Source organism: Narcine bancroftii, chromosome 7 (genome assembly GCF_036971445.1).
Source record: "Narcine bancroftii isolate sNarBan1 chromosome 7, sNarBan1.hap1, whole genome shotgun sequence".
NCBI lineage: Eukaryota > Metazoa > Chordata > Chondrichthyes > Torpediniformes > Narcinidae > Narcine > Narcine bancroftii.
In genome coordinates this window covers 35,310,857-35,333,151 of record NC_091475.1, presented here as the reverse complement: position 1 = coordinate 35,333,151, position 22,295 = coordinate 35,310,857, and the positions used below count along the sequence as shown (strand labels likewise).

General features: G+C 40.7%; 1 protein-coding gene across 6 annotated transcripts in view; it reads left to right on the top strand.

Moving 5' to 3' along the window:
• vwa8 (von Willebrand factor A domain containing 8) overlaps positions 1 to 22,295 on the top strand; it is a 257,379-nt gene that overhangs the window by 192,032 nt on the left and 43,052 nt on the right. For all 6 annotated transcript variants that reach the window (XM_069889575.1, XM_069889576.1, XM_069889574.1 and 3 more), the window contains 5 exons: positions 822 to 931; positions 5,233 to 5,387; positions 8,257 to 8,458; positions 12,528 to 12,609; positions 13,344 to 13,548. In XM_069889575.1, coding sequence (XP_069745676.1) covers positions 822 to 931; positions 5,233 to 5,387; positions 8,257 to 8,458; positions 12,528 to 12,609; positions 13,344 to 13,548 — 754 coding nt within the window. The remainder of the gene's footprint in view (positions 1 to 821; positions 932 to 5,232; positions 5,388 to 8,256; positions 8,459 to 12,527; positions 12,610 to 13,343; positions 13,549 to 22,295) is intronic.

Here is a 22,295-nt window from a genome sequence, read left to right as displayed (position 1 = left end):
ATTTACTACGTGTGTCCTGTTTTGATTATTCCTTCCAGAATGAAGCACTTCACACTTCTCAGCATTAAACTCCATCTGCCACCTTCCAGCCCACTCTTCTAACGAGTCCAAATCTCTCTGCAATCTTTGAAAACCTTCTTCATTATCCTCAATTCCACCTATTTTAGTATCATCTGCATATTTATTAATCCAGTTTACCACTCCATCATCCAGATTATTAAAGTATATGACAAACAACAATGGACCCAATACAGATCCCTGAGGCACACCACTTTTCACCGGGCTCCAACCTGACAAACAGTTATCCACTATGACTCTCTGGCATCTCCCTTCCAGCCACTGTTGAATCCATTTGACTTTCTCAAAGTTAATACCTAATGCATGAACCTTCCTAACTAACTTTCCATGTGGATCTGATGTAAAAACAAAAAAAAAAATTCTGCCAATATTAGTAGACTAGTTAAGGGGCATGTATAGTGATAGGTGGCATGAAAGCAACTACAGAATATTTACAAACTGCTTAACATTATACATAGAGCAATGAACATCACAGCACAGTACAGGCCCTTCAGCCCACAATGCTGTGCTGACCTATGTAAATATGCCCCACAACAATCTAATCTAATCCACAACAATCTAACAAATGTGAGAGAAACTGTTATTTTATGAAAGGTAATCCATCTGAAAGATTTCTCTCTGCTCTCTGGACTGCTGAGCATTTCCAACCTTTTCTATTTTGATTCTGATCTAATCTAATCATTCTGTATCTAACATCACGCCCTCTCCCAATCATTAACAAGTTCATTGTTTCTACCTTTCAGGAAGTTCCTCCTGACAAAACCAATGCGCATTGGATTTGACTTGTCAGGAGTTTGTGAGCTGCATTCAATAAATGAGGAACCAGTCCACACAGGATTTGGCATCACCACAGGTATATGATTTGCTCAGAAGTTTAAAAAAAAATAGATGCATTTATTTTCTATTGAAGATCTCAAGCACCTGTGAACTGCTGTACATTGGTTACACACAATGCTTCTAAGATGGTGTTCTTGCTCTGAGTTTTATTTTCAGGATGTTTCAGAGGTCTGAGACAGTGTGGAAGAGGTGGGAGTAGATACAGGATTTTGATTCTGACTGAAGCCTTTAAACCACTGTGGAATGGTGCAGTAGAAGGGGGTCACACGTCAAGCCTCACTGGTTTCACTCTCCATCTCTCATTTAAATCTAACTCTATTCAACAAGCAAACATGACCTTTGGCAGAGGGAAGCTATTATCAGAAATGTGTCTGCACTATTTGCAAGCTAAAAGAAGTGGATTTAAGGACCTCTCTAACTTGTACAACCCTTTCGGCCTCCCCTTTAATCTTCAATGCCAGTTTAAACTGAAGAAATTCTGCTATCACATGACTCAGTACCAATCAGGATATCTTCCTTCAAGGTTTACTAATTCTGCCTCGGCATGGTAATTACAGTAATCATATGACACTGTCCAAGGAAGTTTCCTGATTCCTGATGAAGGGTTTCAGCCCGAAATGTTGACGATTGCCTTCATTTGATACTGCCTGATCTATTGAATTCCTCCAGCATTTTGTGTGTTGCTTGAAAGCAGTATATGGTACTTGACCATCAGCTAAATGCAGGCAAATGGGATTAGCTTAGACAGGGATCTTTGTCAGTCTATTTCCATGATGGTCAATTCTAGAAATCACCCATTGTTTTTCCCTCCTTCCATTTGAGTACCCTTGGTTCAGTTGAGATCAAATCCTTCAATTCTTTCTCCTTAACTCTCTGAAAACTTTGTGCAGGAAATAGCTACCTTCCTGAAACACCCGTCAGTCAATCTCTCTCTCTCTCTCTCTCTCTCTCTCTCTCTCTCTCTCTCTATCCCCCCCTCCCACCTTTTAACCTTCCTTCCCTCCCCCCTGTGATGACTCTAACAATCTCAAAACAAATCTTATTATTGGCTGGACATTTGGGTCCGAAATCTTGGATCAGAAGTACAGTGCACTCCATAATATTTGGGACAAAGACATTTTTATTCTTTTATTTGTCCCTGTACTCCAGTTTTAAATTTATTTCAAACAATTCTCATTTGAATAAAATGCACATTCCAGATTTTATTCAAGGTTATTTGAATACATTTTGGTTTAACTATGTAAAAAATTACAGCACTTTTCACACATATTCCCCCATTTCAGGCCACCATAATGTTTGGGATATTTGGCATCGCAGGTGTTTGTGAGTACTCAGGTATGTTTAATTGCTTTGTTGGTGCAGGAATAAGAGAACTAGGCTTGTTTCTAAGCTTTTTTTTTATCACATTTGGAGTCCGTCGTTGTCATTTTTCAACATGAGGACTAGAGTTGTGCCAATGAAAGGCAAAGAAGCCATTATGAGGCTGAAAAATGAATACAGTAAGAGGCATCACCCAAACATGAGGATTACTAAAATCAACTGTTTTGAACATCATTAAAAAGAAAGAGCTAACTGGTGAGCTCAGTGATCGCAAAGGGACTTGTTAGCCAAGGAAGACCTCCAATGTTGATGGCAGAAGAATTCTCATCATAATGAAGAAAAATTCCCAAATGTCTGTCTGACAGATCAGAAATACTCTTCAGGAGGCATGTGTGGATGTGTCAATGACCACTGTCCACAGAAGATTTCATGAGCAGAAATACAGAGGCTACACTGCAAAATGCAAAGCACAAGTTAGCCACAGAAACAGGATGGCCAGATTACAGTCTGCCAAGAAGTACTGTATTTAAAAGAGACTGCAGAATTCTGGTGGACTTCTTTGATGATGTAACTGCTGATGGCAGTAGCAAAATGAATTCTGAGATGTATAGAAATATCTGCTCAAGTTCAAGCAAATGCCTCCAAACTCATTGGATGGCATTTCATCCTACAGCAAGACAATGATCCCAAACATACTGCTAAAGGAGTTTTTCAAAGCTTAAAAACTGGAAAATTCTTGAATGGCCAAGTCACTCACCTAATCTAAATCCAATTGAGCATGCCTTCTATATGCTGAAGAGAAAATTTAAGGGGACAAGCCCCCAAAATAAGCAGGAGCTGAAGATGGCTGCAATAGAAGTCTGACAGAGCACTACCAGAGAAGATACTCAGCACCTGAGTATCACAGACATTGCGTACAAAATACTAAATATGACTACTCTAATATATATACCATTGCTATGTCCCAAATATTATGGTGCCTTGAAATGAGGGAAGTATGTCTAAAAAGTGCTGTAATTTCTACATGGGCAAATGAAAATGTACACAAATATCCTTGAATAAAATCTGAAATGTTCACTTTAATCACATATGCATTGTTTGATTATAAATTTAAATTTTAAACTGGAGCTCAGGGGCAAATATAATGGAGGGCACTGAATATGGGTTTCAAGGAAACCTGCAGGTCAGGCAGCATTCAGAAGAACACTGGAGACTTCCTCGGCTACAGAGCACGACCAGGATTCCTTCAGTGCCTCATGGTGCTCATGGTCCTCCACATGGTTCTGATGAACTACCTTCATCATCATTGAGGGTTTTCTCTGCACAATTTTAATTTGCTAGAGAAAGGCAGCATCCCTCCAACACCAAGTAAGGACCTATCAGCTGCCCTTGCCTGCTTTAGCCCACTAGTCAAGACATTCCCCAGGGTGCGACTGCTGGTAAACAGTTCAGGGTGGGCAGGTGGGAAACAAGACAGATGATACATAACACATTCTCCATTAGGTCATCACATTCCCAGGAGTGATAATAATACCCAGCTGTGCATTCACTCTAAATCGTCATCCATTGTATTAACTCCCATCTTGCTTGCGTCCAGCACTCCCCCAATAACTTGTTTCAATATATATTTTACATCTGTGTTTAGATACATAAAAGGTTGAAACAGCTCAAGACTAGTTAAGGGACATAAATTGTGATAAAAATGTGAAGGTGGCTACAAAATTTACTTGAGACTGCATAGAGAATGGAACATTACTGCACAGAATAGGCCCTTCAGACCATGATACTGTGCTGACCTATGAAACCTACTCTACAATAATCTAATTTTTCCCTACCTCACACATCCCTTTATTTTTCTTGCATCCATGCACCTATCTAAGTGTATGTTCCTATTGTCCAAGCCTCCATCACTACCCCAGGCAATGCATTCCAGGTACCCACCATTTACTGTGTAATACACTTATCTCTGACATCTGCACTCAATTTTCTCCACTCACTTTAAACAGCTGTCCTCTGGCATTTGCTATTGTTGCCCCAGTGAAAAGATGCTGGCTGTCCACCCCATCCAAGCCTTCATAATCTTACACACCTCTATTAAGTCAGATCTCATCCTTCATTGCTCCAAAAGAAAGGACCTAGTTCTGTCAACCTTGCTTGTTCTCCAATCAAATTTGTACATCTCCCAAGCTATTTTAACAATGGAGCAGGTCGAGCTGCATCAGTAGGAGAAAAAGAATGGTCAGCATTGTTGACCATTATCTTTCATCAGGACTGATGAAGGGTTCCAGCCCACAACATCAACCATTCTTTTTCTCCCACTAATGCTGCTCAACACCTGCTGATTTCCTCCAGTAGGTTGCGTTTAGCTTCAAATTCCCGCATTGGGAGTCTCCTGTGTGTCTCCAGTTAAGAATGAAGTGGCTGTTGTTATGGTATTAATACTGTCAAGTCTGGCCTAATTTGCATGCAGCAGGATCTCATTAAAAGGAAATAACCCCTTGGAATATTTTATATTCAAATCGACAAGCAGAAGCAGCTTTAAATTTGTTTCTTATTCAGACTTCATATCTGATGGCAACATCAAAGTCTCAACTTGTCTTAAGTATCAGAGCCAGAATGACCAAGCTGAGAAATACCTTCTTCCCATGGGCAGTGAGAGTGCTGAACGACTGAAATTAACTTCTCATACTGACCCTCTGAGCCTCTACTATTGATTAAACAATATTTATTTATTGTTATAAATGTATATAGGTACTGCACATGTATAATTGGTCTGAATATGTGGCTGTCTGGATGTGTGTTTCTATGTTTTTGCACCAAAGACCAGAGAATGCTGTTTTGTCAGGTTGTACTTGAACTTGGTTTCAACTCATTGCTGTTTCAGGAAACTAAGGATGCTGTCATTTGAGTGAAAATGGTATTTATTCTGTCTGTTTCATCAATTTGCATAAATTGTTCTTGACACGCTAATGATAAGTGTTCTTCAATTGATTTTAGCCCTGGAGCTCTTAAGCCCCTGCACAGTGTCAAAGGAAGAGTTATCCTCAGTGAACCTTAGTGTGGCTCTGGGACAGAAAATTGCATCTCCAAATCGGATTCTGTCTGATGAAAACAGCTATGCAACTATAGTTGTCGGATTTCCAGATCTAATGGTAAGGCACAAATTATGAGAGATAAGATAGTGCCTGAAATTGCAGAGGATTGCTCTTCAGGTTGGGAGTCGATGATGCTGATCAGTGAATTGAACATTTCAACCTAAAACCCAAAGTGCAAGGGTTGGTGGTTTCATCAGTGCATTCTGAACTTCTCTTCCACCTCTGCTTACACTTGAGAAATGTGCTCACCCTGTATTGGTCAAATAGAAACTTTATTTGTCTGGATATGTCCATGAGATTCTTAAAAAAGGTAATAATTTTCTGCCCCCATATAAAACAAGAATCCTTTACTGATATACAGTATGTGGGTGAGGACTGATTTAACTTTGTTTCCTTTTCTTGCATAGTTAAAATGATCCCAGTGTCAGATTTCTCAGCTAAGCTTCAATCATCATGTTCTACATTGGTGGATGGGAATTGTATATACTCTCTTCTTGGTGTGGTCAATTTCCTTTGATATGTTAATGTTTTGGCCATTAAATGGTCAGTAATACTGATTAGCTGCAGTGTTTTATGACCGAGCTCAACAACATTTGTGAAGAATTTGGCAGGGAACTAACCAGATTTTAGATGTAACACCCCAGGAAATCATATCCTGGATATGAGTAAATGCCATTGATCTCAACATGCCAAGCAATCTAACTCGAGTTTTCCCACCCTTAGCCCTTCTAAAGTAATCTGTTGTAGCCTGTATCATATCTAATTCAACCTGATGAAGGGTTCCAGTCGGTTTCAACCACCCACCTGCATCCTTCAGTCCAGCAGATCCAATCTACCTCACTGTCCAATCTATCTCGCCCAATCTACCCTGCTCAGCAACCCATTGAACCCAACTTCCAACCTCTCTAACCCAATTCTATTTCACCATCCAATCAAGACAATTCAAATGCCACAAATTACCTCTAGCCCAAACTGCAAGCTATGTCGCCATTCAATCCAACCTACCATGCCAGAATTTAATTCAAGCCAGCTAATTCCTTAAGGTCAATCTATCTCACTCAATTTCCTCACCAACCAATCCCACCACACAACTTCATTCAAAGCACTTCACCATTCAGCTCCATTCAACCAAACCCTGTCGCCATCCAACCACGTTGCACCATCCAGTCCATTTCTCCAGAAATCCCACACAGTTCATCTCAAGGTTGCTATATTTTTTTGTATTCAGTTACAGGAAAGGGACACTATTGATGAAGCCCTTCCCTTTCTTCCCTGTGAAGGTACTAATGAGCCATCACCTTGAACCACTGTAGTCGGGATAGTGAAGGTACTATCACCATGCTGTTTAGACATGATTTCTGATAACTTCATTCAATAATAATGAAAGAATGGCAATATATTTTCAAATTAGGATAATATGTGTCTTGAATGGAAACTTGGAGGCAATAGATATGGCTGCTGCCATTGACATTCGAAATGACAGCAGTTGTATGCCTATATGGCGGAGGCTGTGTGTCTGAATCACAAAATCTAGGAGCAGAAGTAGACCAATCAGCCCATCGATTCTGCCATTCTAATCATGAACTGAACCCACTCAGCCCCACTCCCTGGCCTTCTCCCCATAACCCTTGATTTTTAAAAATATTTTATTTATAAATTGTCAACGGTTTCCAGTAATCAATCACAAATTACACTTATTAATTATATACAAAATTCACTGTCGAGTCCGAACTATTTTTTCCCCTTCCCCACACTCAACAGACCATAGTTACGCACAACATTCAAGACACCCACAACAAAGGCAGGGAACACATCAGAGATTTGTGGCAACCCAACAGCCGGAACTAGGCTGTTACATTTTTCTTGACTTTATTTGATTAGGATGGAATGGCTCCCCCGCACCCTTTCCTCAGTAGAAGGATAGACAAGGGAGGCAGTGCAGCAAGACACACAGATCCACACTATAACTGTGCTCCTATGAAATTTAATATGGTTGCCAAATTTTTTGGAAGGTGTTATATTTTTTCCTTGTTGTAGGTCATTTCTGTATTCCAGCGCTCAATGCCCAAGTGGGAGTCTAAGTACCCGCTATGCACTTCCTGGCCACTGCCAATGAGATCATTACAAATTGGATTTGGAATTTGCACAGCTTCATCTTAAGCCTTATATCCATCATATTTCCCAACAGGAATAGCTCTGGGTCCTGTGGGAACTCTTAACCTATGATTTTTTTTCTAGGGCTTTGCCTAGTTCCAACCAAAAGGTCTCACCTTGGTATGTGTCCAGGTTGCATACACAAAGGTTCCTGTCGCAATGCCACATCTGAAGCATTGGTCTGAAATTTATGGTGTAGCCTTATTCAATTTTTGTGGTGTCAAATAAAGCTGGTGGCGAAAGTTATACTGCACCAGCCTCTACTGAGCGTTAATAATCGCAGTCGTGCTGCTCCGACACAAGTTTTCCTCATTTCAAATCACCCTACAAACTGCAACATCGGGCGTCACCTCCAAATTAATCTCTTGCCTCTCTGAAGAAATGTGACACCCCCACCCCCTCCGCATCCACAGTCTGGGGGAATCTCTTGCCCACCCATGGAGAAAGAGCATTCACAGTGGCACCGAGACCCTTGAGTCCATCCTGGAGCTCACGGATGCCTAGCAGAGGCAAAGTGAGCACACCACCTCCCAAACCACCCATCCTCCTGTCTCAGCTGTGAGACAATAGGTGGATCCCACCCACCAGCCACCTCTGAACAAAGAGAACCAGTGTTTAAGCGAAATATCCTCAATCCCAGGATGGATCAGGAAAGATCACGAGGCTCTAAAAAGAATAAGGGACAGAGTATCTTGTTAAGTTTCTTCCTTTTACTAATTATCAACTTTTTTTCTCAATTGAACACTGGTTTATGTTTACTGTCTCTCTGCAGTCTCCCAATGAAGTGTACACTTGGAAAAGAAGAGCTCAGCTGGACAGGAGCCACGTCAGTCTCTCAAAAGACAAGTTCTTTTATGGGAGTAACCCGGCTGGGAATATGAAGCAGACCAACTGCATAACTCTGACTGAGGCCAACCAGGTGATTCGAGCTGTTGCACCCACAGAGGTTCCTCTGAGTGAAATCTACCCTCAAGGTTGGTGTAGTGCCACAGGCCCTTCATAATGGCATTCTTTAAGCTTCACTGTCCAATCAACCAGTTCTTGACATCACATGTTGGTAGCTTTTAAGGTTAGCCACGAGATCCACCTCTCGTTTCCTCCTTCCCTCTAAAGTCCTGTGCACTGTGAATATATATTAGCTACCTATCTTTTGTATTTATTGTCTCCTTTTAATTCACTTATTTAAACTGTTGTAGTTTTTTTTAAACAAAGTACCTGTTCAGCTGCAGCAAATAAGAATTCCAGTGCCAATGAACATTGTACAATGTGCATGACAATAAAGCTCATTCCCATGATCATCAGCAGTACATAAACGTACCGGAGAAACTAAGCAGGTCATGCAGCATCCATGGAAAGTAGTAGGCAGTAGATGTTTCGGGCCTGGGTCCTTCTTTAGGTATGCCAAAAGAATAAGGCAAACATCTGCCCTTTTGTGTACTGCACTAGAACTCGTATCTCCAGATTTCCTGTTTACCACCATTCTATCCCACCTTCCTCTTATTTGATGTTGTGAATGGTTCCCCAACATTCAAGCATGGTCCTTCCTTTCAAATACCACTATAAGTGCACCGTTTTTGTTACTAGCTGCTCGACCTCTGTCTCAGCTCACCTCTCAAATATTCTCAAAGACACAGCCAGTTGCAAGTGCTGGCATGTCAAGCGAAAAAACCGAGCTGCTGGAGGAACTCAGCGAGCCAGACGGTGGCCATGGAGCGAAATGGACAGTCAACTTTTCAGGGCTGGGAAAGGAGATGGAAGATGAGCAGTAATGGGGGCAAGGGGGTCAGGGGTCGGCAAGTAATGGGTGGTTCGGGAAACGGTATAGGGTAATGGATAGGTACAACCAGCTTTGGGACTGGGAGGGGTGGTTGGGATACAGAGGTGAGAGAGAGGGAAGAGGGGGAAAAAAAGGGCAGATGGAGTGAGGAGGGGGAGGGGAGGGCAAAGGTGGAGATGGCTGCTGCAGGAAGCAGATTGGTGAACCATGTAATTCCTGTTTATATCATCAAGTCCAAGCCTGTCTCATGCTGTTTGCCGTTCCATCCTCTCCAGTCTCAAAACATACTGAAATGGTCTTAATGCAAGTTACCAACAGCTTTCCCCTTGACTGTGACCATGGGGCATTATTCCTCAACCTCTTTATAATCGTCGTCTTTCTCCATGCATTGTCCTGCTTGGTACCAGGGCTGCAATGGTTCCATCCTACCCATAACAAACTTCTTCATCCAGAGCTCTTCTTTCTGTCCATCCTCCTATCACTATGCACTGTGTTTTTCCCAAAAATTCCAGCAACATTGTTTGGGAATATGAATGGCTTTCCCAAGTGTTAGGAAGATAGCCCACTCCACATTTCCATCACCCTTCATGGATTCTCCAGTAAATGGAAATCATAAACAACAAAAAACTGCAGATGTCGGAAACCTGAAATTAACAGATCATGCCAGCAGCACTCAGGAGTTCAGGCAGCATCTATGGAATGAGAAATAGTTAACTTTTCAGGTTCTGGATCTGTCGTCAGAATTTGGAAAAAGGGAAAACATCGTTTTCTGTAGCAGAGAGAATGAGGGAGGGAACCAAGAGAATGTCTCTGATGCCTGAGACCAAATGATTCAATGTGTCAACTCACATCACATTGCACATAAAACTTCAACTGATAAGAACCTAAGAAACAAGCAGGAGTAGGCCATCCGGCCCATCGAGTCTGCTCCGCTATTCAATGAGATCATGGGTGATCTGATAATAGGCTCATCTTCACCTACCTGCCTTTTCCCCATAATCCCTTAATTTCTCTACTATGTAAAAATCTATCCAACCTTGTCTTAAATATATTTACTGAGGTAGCCTTCAGTGCTTCAATGGACAGAGAATTCCACAAATTCACCACCCTCTAGGAAAAGCAGTTCCTCCTCATCTCTGTACTAAATTCACTACCCTGAATCTTGAAGCTATGTCCCCTAGTCTGGTCTCCCCCACCAAATGGAAACAACTTACCTGCCTCTATCTTATCTAGAATTTTATGCTTTTCTATAAGATTCCCTCTCATTCTTATAAATTCCAATGAGTACAGTCCCAGACAACACAATTTCTCGTCATAGGCTAACTCCCTCATCTCTGGAATTGACCTGGTGAAACTCCTCTGTACCTCCTCCAAAGCCAGTACATCCTTCCTCAAGTAAAGAGACCAGAACTACATGCAGTACTCCAGATGTGGCCTCACCAGTACCTTGTACAGTTGCAACATAACCTGAGAAGGACTTGGGCCTGAAACACTGACTTCCTATTGTTTTCCATGGATATGGTGTAAAGGGTTTTTAACAGCCACATGAATTCATTTGGTGTCACCCTTTCAGAGATTTTCCCTTTGTTCCACACATCCCTCTATCTTCTTCTCTTCTACTTGAAACAGTGACCCATTCATACTGTCTCACTGAATTATTCCCAGTGTGTAATTTTCTCTTCCTCTAACCATCTTCTGGCAGCCAAAAGGTTCTCTTGGTTTTGTTTCTTTCCCCATTTATTTCTGCTAATTCATCCAAACACAAAGTCAGAACTCTAAAACTTTAAAATAATTGGACAATTAACAGTCGTATTATCTTTCCCACACCATGGAATTAATTTTTTATTAAGAAAAGCCTAGTTTTCTTATCTTTCCAAAAAGCAGCTGAGCATAGTTTTAAATGAAAGAAGAAAACACAATGGTCTTTGTATCCAGTCACTCAGTCTCAAGAGATCAACCGTAGTACGCTCAGGGTTAGGCACCTTGTTAGCATTGATATAACTATGGGAAAGGAGTTCTTGTAATAGGGGAGAGGCCATCTAGGTTACCACAGAAATTCATTTGTTACATTATATCCAGTACAGTGAGCAGCATCAGTAGGAGAAAAAGATTGGTTGATGTTTCATGTTGAAACCCTTCATCAAGTCCAGCAGGCTATTGTAATGCGTGTCAAAAGAACCAAAGACTTGTTGATCCAAACCAAGGCTTTTATTAACTAAAAGACTGGAGCATATCACAAGTAGGTCGACCAGTCCAGAATAACCTGGTCTGGCTAGGAGCAATCCTTTAAAACCTGCCAGTAGGTGTGGCTACACTCTCAGCAATCACAGTCATCCTACCTGACCATCTGTACATATACACATTGGTGATAGAATCTGTACTATCACAGCTATGTTTAGCTGTCAGTTTTGGTAATGCTTTAAAAAAAATTAAACACAGGAGAGAATGCAGGGGGGTTGAAGCCGTGAAATGTCGACAATTCTTATTCTCCCTCTGATGTTGCTCGACTTGCTGAGTTTCTCCAGCAGATTGTGTTGAGCTGACAGTTTTACTTATGCTTTAAAAATATTTAAACATCAGCTTGACCCCTCTGGACCTGGAAGTCTGCTAAAGATAACTGGGCTCTAATTAACTGAGAAAAATCCTACATTTAAATTTAGTGATGTTAAATGCTCCAGATTATGTGTTCCCATCAAGAGCAGAGCCATACCCAGCAGTACAATATATAAAATAGCCCAATACAGCAAAAATAGATCAGAGTTGTTACTGCTCATTCACTTTAAGTAATGATCAATTGTGTGGGGCAATTGTCAATGTACTGCTCAAATCATCTCTGTTGACCTTATGAAGACATCTCTTCCCTGTGATTCCTGCCTTACCTGATGGCCATGTCTGGTAGCCTTTGTATTCCTGTTATCACCATTCAGCTCCTGTTTCCAGTTTTACTCTCTCCTTCCACTTGCCCTCTTGTTTTCTATTTGTTTGCTTCCCCTATCATTCACCTCCATGCTTCGAACTCCATCCTTTTCACTCCCCCACCTGGTTCAATCTGTCCATCATCTTTCGCCCCTCTTTATCTGTCTATCACCCGCTGACTCCTTTATTCTGGCTACCTTCCCTCTGTGTCCTTCTTCCTGATGTAGGGTCTTGAACCGGAACATCCACAACTCTCCCTCCCCCAAGAGATATCACTTGACCTGCTGACTTTCTCCAGCAGTTCGGTTTTGGGTTTTTTTCGCTCTGTCAAACTGTTTCTTTTCTGGTAGATGTGAAACCTCCAGATTCGTCAGGATTCTTGGAAGTAACAGATCTGAACTCCAAGAAGATTAAATATATCCCCATTCCCAGGTAAGCAAAATATTACATGGGATCATTTTTGAAGCATGGGCTACCATGCTACCAAAGTATTTATCCTTCCATTTGAGGCTGACTTTTATCTTACCACGATCTACGTATCTACCAAGTCCAATGAAAATCTATCATGCCTTTTGAAATTTTAAGTTGATTCCTCCCAACATGATAACTTCAAAGAGGGGGTCCTAAATTTCCAATCCCCTTTACATGAAGTTATTCCGAATATCATTGGTGCTGGCCAACTTTTCACCGTAGGGAGAATTATTCTGCTTGTTTCAGATAGAAAACTTTTTCAGGCAGAAAAATCTGCCTGTATTGTTACCCCTTTAAGGACGGTGAAGATGTAACACAATCACCAACAAAACTAACAGAGAATTTCTGAGGTAACAATGTTATCTAGAGATACAATTGGAGGAACAACCTGATTTAAGAGACAGGAAAAAGGGAATGGAAGGGATGGAGATTGGAGTGGATAAAGAGGGCTGGTGTGGAAGGCTTATTTGGAATGTCAACATTTACTTTGGGTTGAATGGATGGTTTCCTTGTAATGAGTCAAAGTAATTATGTTCTCAGGCACAGAGTCTCCATGCCTGGGATGTCCATTTGGAAAATTGTCCCTTCTTGCCTGTCAGGCTTGAACTCTCAACCATCTGATTCAGAACTGGCTTATGGGCCTCATGGGACCAGGCTGACTGTTGTGACACATGTGTATTTTCCTTCCCCCTCAGGGCTCTCTCTGTCTCCCCTTACACTCAATGGCTGTCCAAGATCTCAGACACAGAAGTTGTCATTGCAGGCATGGGAGATGGAGGAGTGGTGACAGTGGATCTGGGAGGGCATGTCCGGCTATGGGAGACTGGATTTGATCGCTTGCAGCGCTCCCTCCTGGAGTGGAGGAACATGATTGGACAGCAGGATGGACGACCTATACAAGTATGGAATGCATAATTCACTACAGTGTCTTGTTCAGTTGAAAGAAATAAGTAAACAACTTGCAAACACAGCGCCTTTCTCAACCTTATAGCCAAGCAATAATTTTTTGTTTAGTTCCATTACAATGTTGGAAGCATGGGAGTTGATTTGTGCACAGAAAGTTCCCTCGACCAGCAATATTTTGCTGTTGTTTGTGAGAGAAACATGGAAATTGAGAATACAGAATAAGGCCATTTTTCTATTATCCAGTACTGGCTACATCTTTTTCGTCCTCCAATAACTGTTCAGTTTGTTTTGGAAATTATTCATGAAATCAGATTCCAGCTCCTTTTTTAATCCTTACACCAATCTGGGGATAAAACCTGGATCTCCAACCCTTTGCCCGATCATGGTCTCTGGCTATTTATTTTGCTGTCCACCAGAGTTTGTCATCATCTTAAAAACTTCAGTTGTGTCATCTCTTTATTTGCCCTGTTCCAAAGAGAACAAACTGAACATTTCTAATTTCTCACAACTCATTCTCTTTGTGTCTGGAAGCACCCTGGTGAGCTTCCTCTGTATTATTTCCAAGGACCTTTCTGCGATGCAGTCCCAGTACTTTATGCAGAACTCCAGCTGAGACCCAGAGTGAACTCTTTATTTTTACATCCCCTGTCTCCCACAAAAACCTAATAATCCCTGTGATTTTTTTTAATAAACATCTGCAAGTGGACCAGCTAGTGCAGTAGGCAAATTATTGTGTCAGATGCAATCATTCTTTATATATTAAACCTCATAGTTGGTTATGATGGGTGACAAGCTGTAGCATAAGAACGTTTAGAAACTTGTACTCTCTCCACCCATTTCAAAAGTCTCTCAAAATTTTACGACCTGTTAAATATTAAATTAACATTGTAAACCAGTGAAACTCATCAGTAACCTTTTAAATATTTTCTCAGTCAATTAGTCATCAAGTCAAATAGCACAGAACAGGCCTTTCATTCTCACTGACCCAAGATAACATTTGGTCCATATCTTCTAAGCCTTTCTTATCCATAAATCTTTCCAAATGTCTTTTGAATTTTGTACTTTTCCCCATTTCCAGAGTTTCCTCTGGCAGCTGATACCAGATATGGACCACTCTCAGAGTGAAAATGTTGCCCATGAGGTCCCTCTTAAATCTTTCCCCTCTCACTTAAACCTTTGCCCTCTCTTTCTAGAGTCATCTACTCTGGGAAAAAGACAATGAGCATTCTATTTATCCATACCTCCCATAATTCAATAAATCTCTATAAGGTCACCCTCAGCTTCCTGGAATAAAAAATCAACCTATTCAACTTTTCCTGATAACTCAAGCCTTCTAATCCTGGTAGAGCTCCTCTGTATCTCTTTTAATCTATTGATGTCCTTCCTCTATGTGGACTACACATAGTACTCCAAGTGTGGTCTCATCAATGCCTTGTACAGCTGAATCATGAATTCCCAATTTTTGTACTCTATACCCCTCCTAATGAGGCCTGGTGCATTCCAATGCCTTCTCCACCAGAGTTGCCACTTTGAAGGAAATATGCATCCAGACCCCAAGGTATCTTTGTTCTACAACACTCTCCAGGGTCCAACCATTCACCATGTAAATCCTGTCCTGGTTTGGCTCACCAAAGTGCAGCATCGCACACCTGTCAGAGTTAAGTTCCATTTGCCACTTCTTGGCCCACCTACCCAACTGATCTAGATCCCATTGTAAATTTAGATATTCTTCCTTACTGTCCACTGATCTGACAAAATGTTAGTGTAATCTGCAAATTTATTAATCATGTTAACTACATTGCCATCCAAATCATAAACAGTAAAATCCCCAGTATCTGGCACCTAGGGGAATTGTGGATGCCAGATATGCGAATGTTCCGATTGCCTGAGACACACTCTTACAATGACTAACTAATATATCTTCATTAGGGATAAACAGTTTAAAAAATCAAAAGACAGTGGAAAATTTAATTTGAAAACAAAAATCAGTAGAACCATAGACCGCTAAAGCACAAAAAACCCTTCTAGCCTGTGGTGGCCATTATTCCGCTAGTCCCATTGATCTGCTCTCATTCCATAACCCCTCCCCCCCCCACCCCAGACCTCTCCCATCCATGTATCTATCCAACTTATTCCTATAACTTAAGATTGAGCCCGGATTCACCACTTCAGATGGCAGCTCATTCCACACTCCCACCACTCTGAGTGAAGAACTTCCCCTGATGTTCCCCCTAAACATTTCCCCTTTCATCTGAAATCTATGACCTCTCATATTTATCTCCCCAATCTAAGTGGGAAAAGCTTACTTGCATCCACCTCTCGTAAACCACTATCAGATCTCCCCTCATTCTTCTTCGCTCCAAGGAATAAAGTCCTAACTTGTTTAATCTTTCCCTGTAACTCCTGAAGGCCCAGCAACATCCTAGTAAATCTTCTCTGCACTATTTCAATCTTATTGATATCTTTCCTGTCGTTAGGTGGCCAGAACTGCACACAACATTCCAGCTTTACCCTCACCAATGTCTTAAACAACTTTGACATAACATCCCAAAACCTATACTCAATACTTTGATTTATAAAGGTTAAGATACCAAAATCTTTTTTTGCAACCCTCAGGGAACAATTTAACTGTATTCCCAGATCCCTTTATATTGTAGTCCTTAATTATGTAGTTCACTTTAATCGGGTAGTCCCCATAACTTACAAAATATAAATGTGAAACGTGGTTGCTGGCGCTGTAACAGTGTTGTGCTAACTGTGATGCTAACCATGCCATTAACATAATTAACCCCAGCGGCCAATGTCATCAGCTGTTTCTTCAACCTGGCTGCTACCATTTTATTCAACACACAACTTTATTGAAACTATTCAAACAGCTGCTGTGGACAGGCCATGACCAGGGTGCTCCGCTGGCTGAATGTTTGCTCCATCTTCACCGAGAGTTTGTGTGTTGCTTTGGAGAAAATTTACTTTTACAAGTTTAAACTTTTATTTACATTTGAATTAATTCTCAATCTATTTATTTATTTATTTCCTCCTTTTATTTGCCAATTTCTTGAATTCTGGGTACCAGGGATTTTAGATAATAAAGAACAATGGATACAATACCATTCTTGCAGCACACCACTGGTCACAGGTCTTCAATCAAAATACTCCTTCCACTAAACCAATTTTGAATCCAATGATCCAGTGACCATCCCCACCCCTTTGGATCCCCAATGATTTCATCTTCCAGACTAATATGCCTTGCGGAAACTTGTCAAAGGCCTTACTAAAGTTCATATGTACAACAACCACAGCCCTGTCCTCATCAACCCACTTAATCATCTCTTCAAAAAGGTCTATTAGATTCACGAGACACGATCTGCCACACACAAATCCATGTTGTCATCCTCTAATTAGTCCTTGACCATCAAAATCATGATAAATCTTGTCCCTCAGAATTCCTTACAACAATTGTCTAATTACTGATATGAGGCTCATTGGCCTGACATTTCTTTGCTGCTCTTTTTAAACAATGGCACAGTATTAGCTATCCTCCATTTCCTAGTACCTCAACCAAGGCCAAAGATGACTAAAATATCTCAGCAAATGCCTCTGCAATCTCTCCCCTTGCTCCCACCAGGAGTGAGGATGCATTTCATCAGGCCCTGGGCATTTGTCCATGTTAATGCACTCCCAAGGCCTTCAACACCTCCTCTCTGGTGGTTCTTATATGGCCCAAGACTTTGCAATTGTTTAATCCAATTCATTGGCTTCCGTGATCTTCTCCACTGTAAAAATTGATGGGAAGCATTCAAAATCTCACTCATCTCCCATGGTTCCACATAAAGATGGCCTTATTAATCTTTAAAGGGACCAATTATCTCCCTAGCCACCCTTTTTTATAGAATATCTTGAGATTTTCCTTTATTTTGCCCACCAGTTCAACCTCGTGTCCACTTTTTGCCCTGATTTCCCTATTAAGCAAGCTCCTACATTTTCTGTATCATCAAAGAATTTGCTTGATGTGGACTTCTTAAAGTGGACATAAGTCTGCTTTTTCCTAACCAAAGCCTCAATATCCCTTATCAACCAGGGTTCCTTAAACTTCCAAAACTTGCCCTTCATCATAACAGGAACATGTAGCGCCTGAACTCATGTCAACTCACCTTACCTGCTAACATCTCTCCCATTCAACTTCAAGTTCCTGCCTAATGGCTCCAAAATCAGCCTTGCCCTAAATTAGGACTTTAACTTGTGGACCTTTCTCTATAACTATTTTAAAACTAATGGTTTGGTCAGTTGCCCCAAAGTGCATCCACCCCCATTATTTAAGTCACACCCTTTCTCTCAGCAGAGGCCCTCTCTAACAGGGCTCTCAATATATTGATTCAGGAAGCTCTCTTAGGCACACTTAACAGTCCAGCCCCATCCAAGCCCTTTGTACTATTGGTGCCCCAGTCAATATTAGGGAAGTTAAAATCTTCAGTGATACCATTCTATTATTTTTACCATTATCTGCAATTTCTTTTTTTTTCTTTTTTTTTTCTTTTTTTTTAAATTTTTTATTTTTCACACCATAAATCACATTAGCCATGATATACACTATTTCTTTTTCACACATATACAGTGACTTTTTCTCCCCCCCCCCCTCCTCCCAAGCCACCCCCCCCCCCACCCCCCCCCTCATCCATTTTAGGTATACAATCTAGGTTGCATTAAGCCAGTCAGACAATGTTGTCATTCAACAAAAATACACCAGAAATTCTACTGAGTCCATTCTTTTCTTTCCTTCTCCTTCCATCAACTTAGGTAATGTTTGTCCCCGGTAGGTTTTCGCTATTGTATTTAATGTAAGGCTCCTATACTTGTTCGAATATTTCAATATTATTTCTTAACCTATATGTTATTTTTTTCTAATGGAATACATTTATTCATTTAAATTTAGTAGTTTCTTCCTTTTAATTTGGTTATGTATTCCATTAATATTTAAAGTCATATAGTTCATATAGTTTATATTTTGTTTATCTTCTCTTTCTGTTTTTCCATCATTACCTTTCCTCCTTTTCCATTTCTGTTTTCTTATTTTCAACTCTTTATAAGACAACATTCCTACAACATCCAACATTTTCCTTATTCTCCTATTTCTATCTTATTTATCCCCAATCTCCACTTCCCCTCCTGAGTTGTCCTTTATCCCTTGTCGGACAACCACATCTCCCCTCTCCATTTGGATTTGCGAATCCACTCGCAAGCGTCAACTGATTTTGCAGTGACCGCTATTTCCCCCCACCCAGCCCCCCCCAGAAAAGATTTCACTTTTCATATGTCACAAAGGTCACTCTTTTAATTCCCTCCTTATTCTCTCTATTCCATTACCTTCCCTTATTAATTCTTGTCTATTCTATCTATATTTTCCTCTAAGTACAGATACATTCACGTATGCACATTGTCTCTATTCACTCTTATACCTCTTTACCCGCATACATATCAATCATGATCATTTTTACTCTCATTACCCGTCTTCATCCCTCAGTCTATTTTTGTCTTTACCCACTTACATATCAATCGTGATCATTTTTACTCTCATTACCCGTCTTCCTCCCTCAGTCTATTTTTGTAATTGTTCTGCAAATTTTCGTGCTTCTTCTGGATCCGAGAATAGTCTGTTTTGTTGTCCTGGAATAAATATTTTCAATACCGCTGGATGCTTTAGTATAAATTTATACCCTTTCTTCCATAAAATCGCCTTTGCTGTATTGAACTCTTTTCTCTTCTTTAGGAGTTCAAAACTTATATCTGGATAAATGAAGATTTTTTGCCCTTTATACTCCAGTGGTTTGTTGCCCTCTCTTACTTTTTCCATTGTCTTCTCCAGTACCTTTTCTCTTGTAGTATATCTTAGGAATTTTACTACAATAGATCTTGGTTTTTGTTGTGGTTGTGGTTTAGAGGCCAATACTCTATGTGCCCTTTCTATTTCCATTTCTTGCTGTAGTTCTGGACATCCTAGGGTCTTAGGGATCCACTCTTTTATAAACTCCCTCATATTCTTGCCTTCTTCATCTTCCTTAAGGCCCATGTTATGTTATTTCTTCTGTTATGGTTTTCCATTGTATCTATTTTTTGAGCTAGTAGTTCTTGTGTCTCTTTAGTTTTTTTATTAGATTTCTCCAATTTCTTTTTTAAGTCTTCTACCTCCATTTCTGCTGCTACTGCCCGCTCTTCCATCTTGTCCATTTTCTTTCCCATTTCTGTTAAGGTCATCTCTATTTTATTTATTTTCTCTTCTGTGTTGTTTATTCTTTTTCTTAAATCCTTAAATTCCTGTGTTTGCCATTCTTTAAATGACTCCATGTATCCTTTAATAAGAGAAAGTATATCCTTTATCTTGCCTTTCTTTTCTTCTTCTATTTCTCTGTACTCTTCCTCTTCCTCTTCTTCTTCCTCTGGGTTGGCCATCTGTTGTTTCTTTGGTGCCCTTTCCTCCTCTTCTTTCTTGTTTCTATTGTCTTCTGTGGTCTCTTCTTGCTGCAGGTGTTCTGCAGCTGTCGTTGCCGGCTGTGGAGATCGACTCCCCAGCTGGTCCCCCCTCCCGTCGGTGTGTTTTTTTTCATTCGCATCGCGCATGCGCGAAGTATCGTGCATGCGCGGTTGCGCACTTTTACTCGGCTCTGCGAGCCATTTTTGTAGTCCTATTTCTACCGACCTGAGGAAGTGGGCTTCTCTCTCCACAGCGGGCCTCTTCGAACAGGTAAGGCCTTCTCCTTCTTCCTCCGTTGTCTTCTCTTCCTCTCTTCTTACCGTTGCTTTCGATTTTTCTTTTTTTGTCGCCATCTTCTTTCCACCTTTATACTCACTTTTCTGTAACTTTTATTTCTGTGCCTTTGTGTTTTCCTTTGTTTTTCCCGACTTTTCTGGAGAGGGCTGGAGTTCACCGTCCGGCCACTACTCCATCACGTGACTCCTCTCCATTATCTGCAATTTCCATGCACATCTGTTCCGCCAATTCCCATTGACTATAAGTCAACCTGTAATGAAGTGATCCTTCCCTTCTTGTAAATGGCAGGTTATTCACTCATCTGAAGGAAATTGCTTATTTATTGTCATTGACTCACTTTCAGCTCTTTAATCAGATAATCCGAAATGACCATGCTTAAAGCCATCAAGGTTGTGCTGTTTGGTGCAAGATTAGTAACATGGAAGTGAATTTGAGCAGAAATCTTGCTTAAATACATGGGTCAGCATGGTTAGAATAGCAGTTAGCACAATACTGTTATTATGCCAGCAAGCTGCATTCTGCTGCTTCTACAAGAAGTTTGTATGTTGTCCACATGGGTTTTCTCCGGGTACTCTGGTTTCCTCTCAGGTTCCAAAGGTGTTTGAGGTTTATAGATTAATTAATCATATGGGTACATTTGGGCATCAGGGGTTTGTGGGCCTGTTACAATGCTGCATCTCTAAACTTTAAAATTAATATTTTTAAAAATCATTAAGAAAAGCAACTCAACTTGAATCTGCACTGACAACTGCAACTGAAATTAAACTCCTCGGTAAAGCTGGTGCCTGTGTGTAGTGACTACACTTCAAAAGTATTTCATTGGTTGTGAAGCTTTTTGGGATACAATGAGAAGATGAAATGCTTAATAAAAATGCTAATTCTTTCTCACTCTATGTTGTCATATGGACCTGCAGCTCTGAATCAGACTCTTTGGCTCACCAAGTCTTGACTTGGTTACAGGAGGCAGGGGTAGGAGTACATAAGGACATAAGAAATAGGAGCAGGAGTATTCCACCTGGCCTGTTGAGCCTGCTCCACCATTCAATTAGATCGTGGCTCATCTGATGATAGACTCATCTCCACCTACCTGTCTTTCCCCCATATCCCTTAATTCCCCCACTCTTTAAAAATCTATCCAACTTTGCCTTAAATATATTTACTGAGGTAACTTGTACTGCTTCAATGGGAAGCAAATTCTACAGATTCACTGCCCTCTGGGAAAAGCAGTTCTTCCCACTCTGTCCTAAATCTACTACCCTGAATCTTGAGGCTAGTCCCCTAGTTCTACTTTTCCCCACCAATGGAAACAGCTTACTTACCTCTATTTTATCTATGCCTTTCCTAATTTTATACATTTCTATAAGATTCCCTCTAATTCTTTTTAAATTCCAGTGAGTACAGTCCCAGACGACTCAATCTCTTCTCATAGGCTAACCCCCTCATCTCTGGAATTAACCTGATGAACCTCTGCCTCCAAAGCCAGTACATAAGGAGACTAGAATTGTAGGCAATACTCCAGATCCGCCCTCACCAGTACCTTATACTATTGCACCATACCTCCCTGCTTCTAAATTCAAATCCTCTAGCAATGAAGGCCAACATTCCATTTGCCTTTTTGATAGCCTGCTGCACTTTCCAATCAATCTTTTGCAATTCATGTACGTCCTTCTGCACAGCAGTATGCTGCTCTCACTTGCCATTTAAATAATAACCTGATCTTCATTTTCCTTGGATAACCTCACATTTACCAACATTGCACTCCAGGCCCTTACCACTCACTCTGTAGACCAGGGGTGTCAAACTCAAATTCACGGAGGGCCAAAATTAAAAACTTGGACTAAGTTGAGGGCCGAACTAAATATTTATTGAAAATTTTCAACAACATCTGCATGTTTTCTCTTCTTTCAACATATGTAATGTTAAACTTTTTCTTATTAAAATAAATGTTTAATAATAGTTTTGGATAAACTCTTTCCAG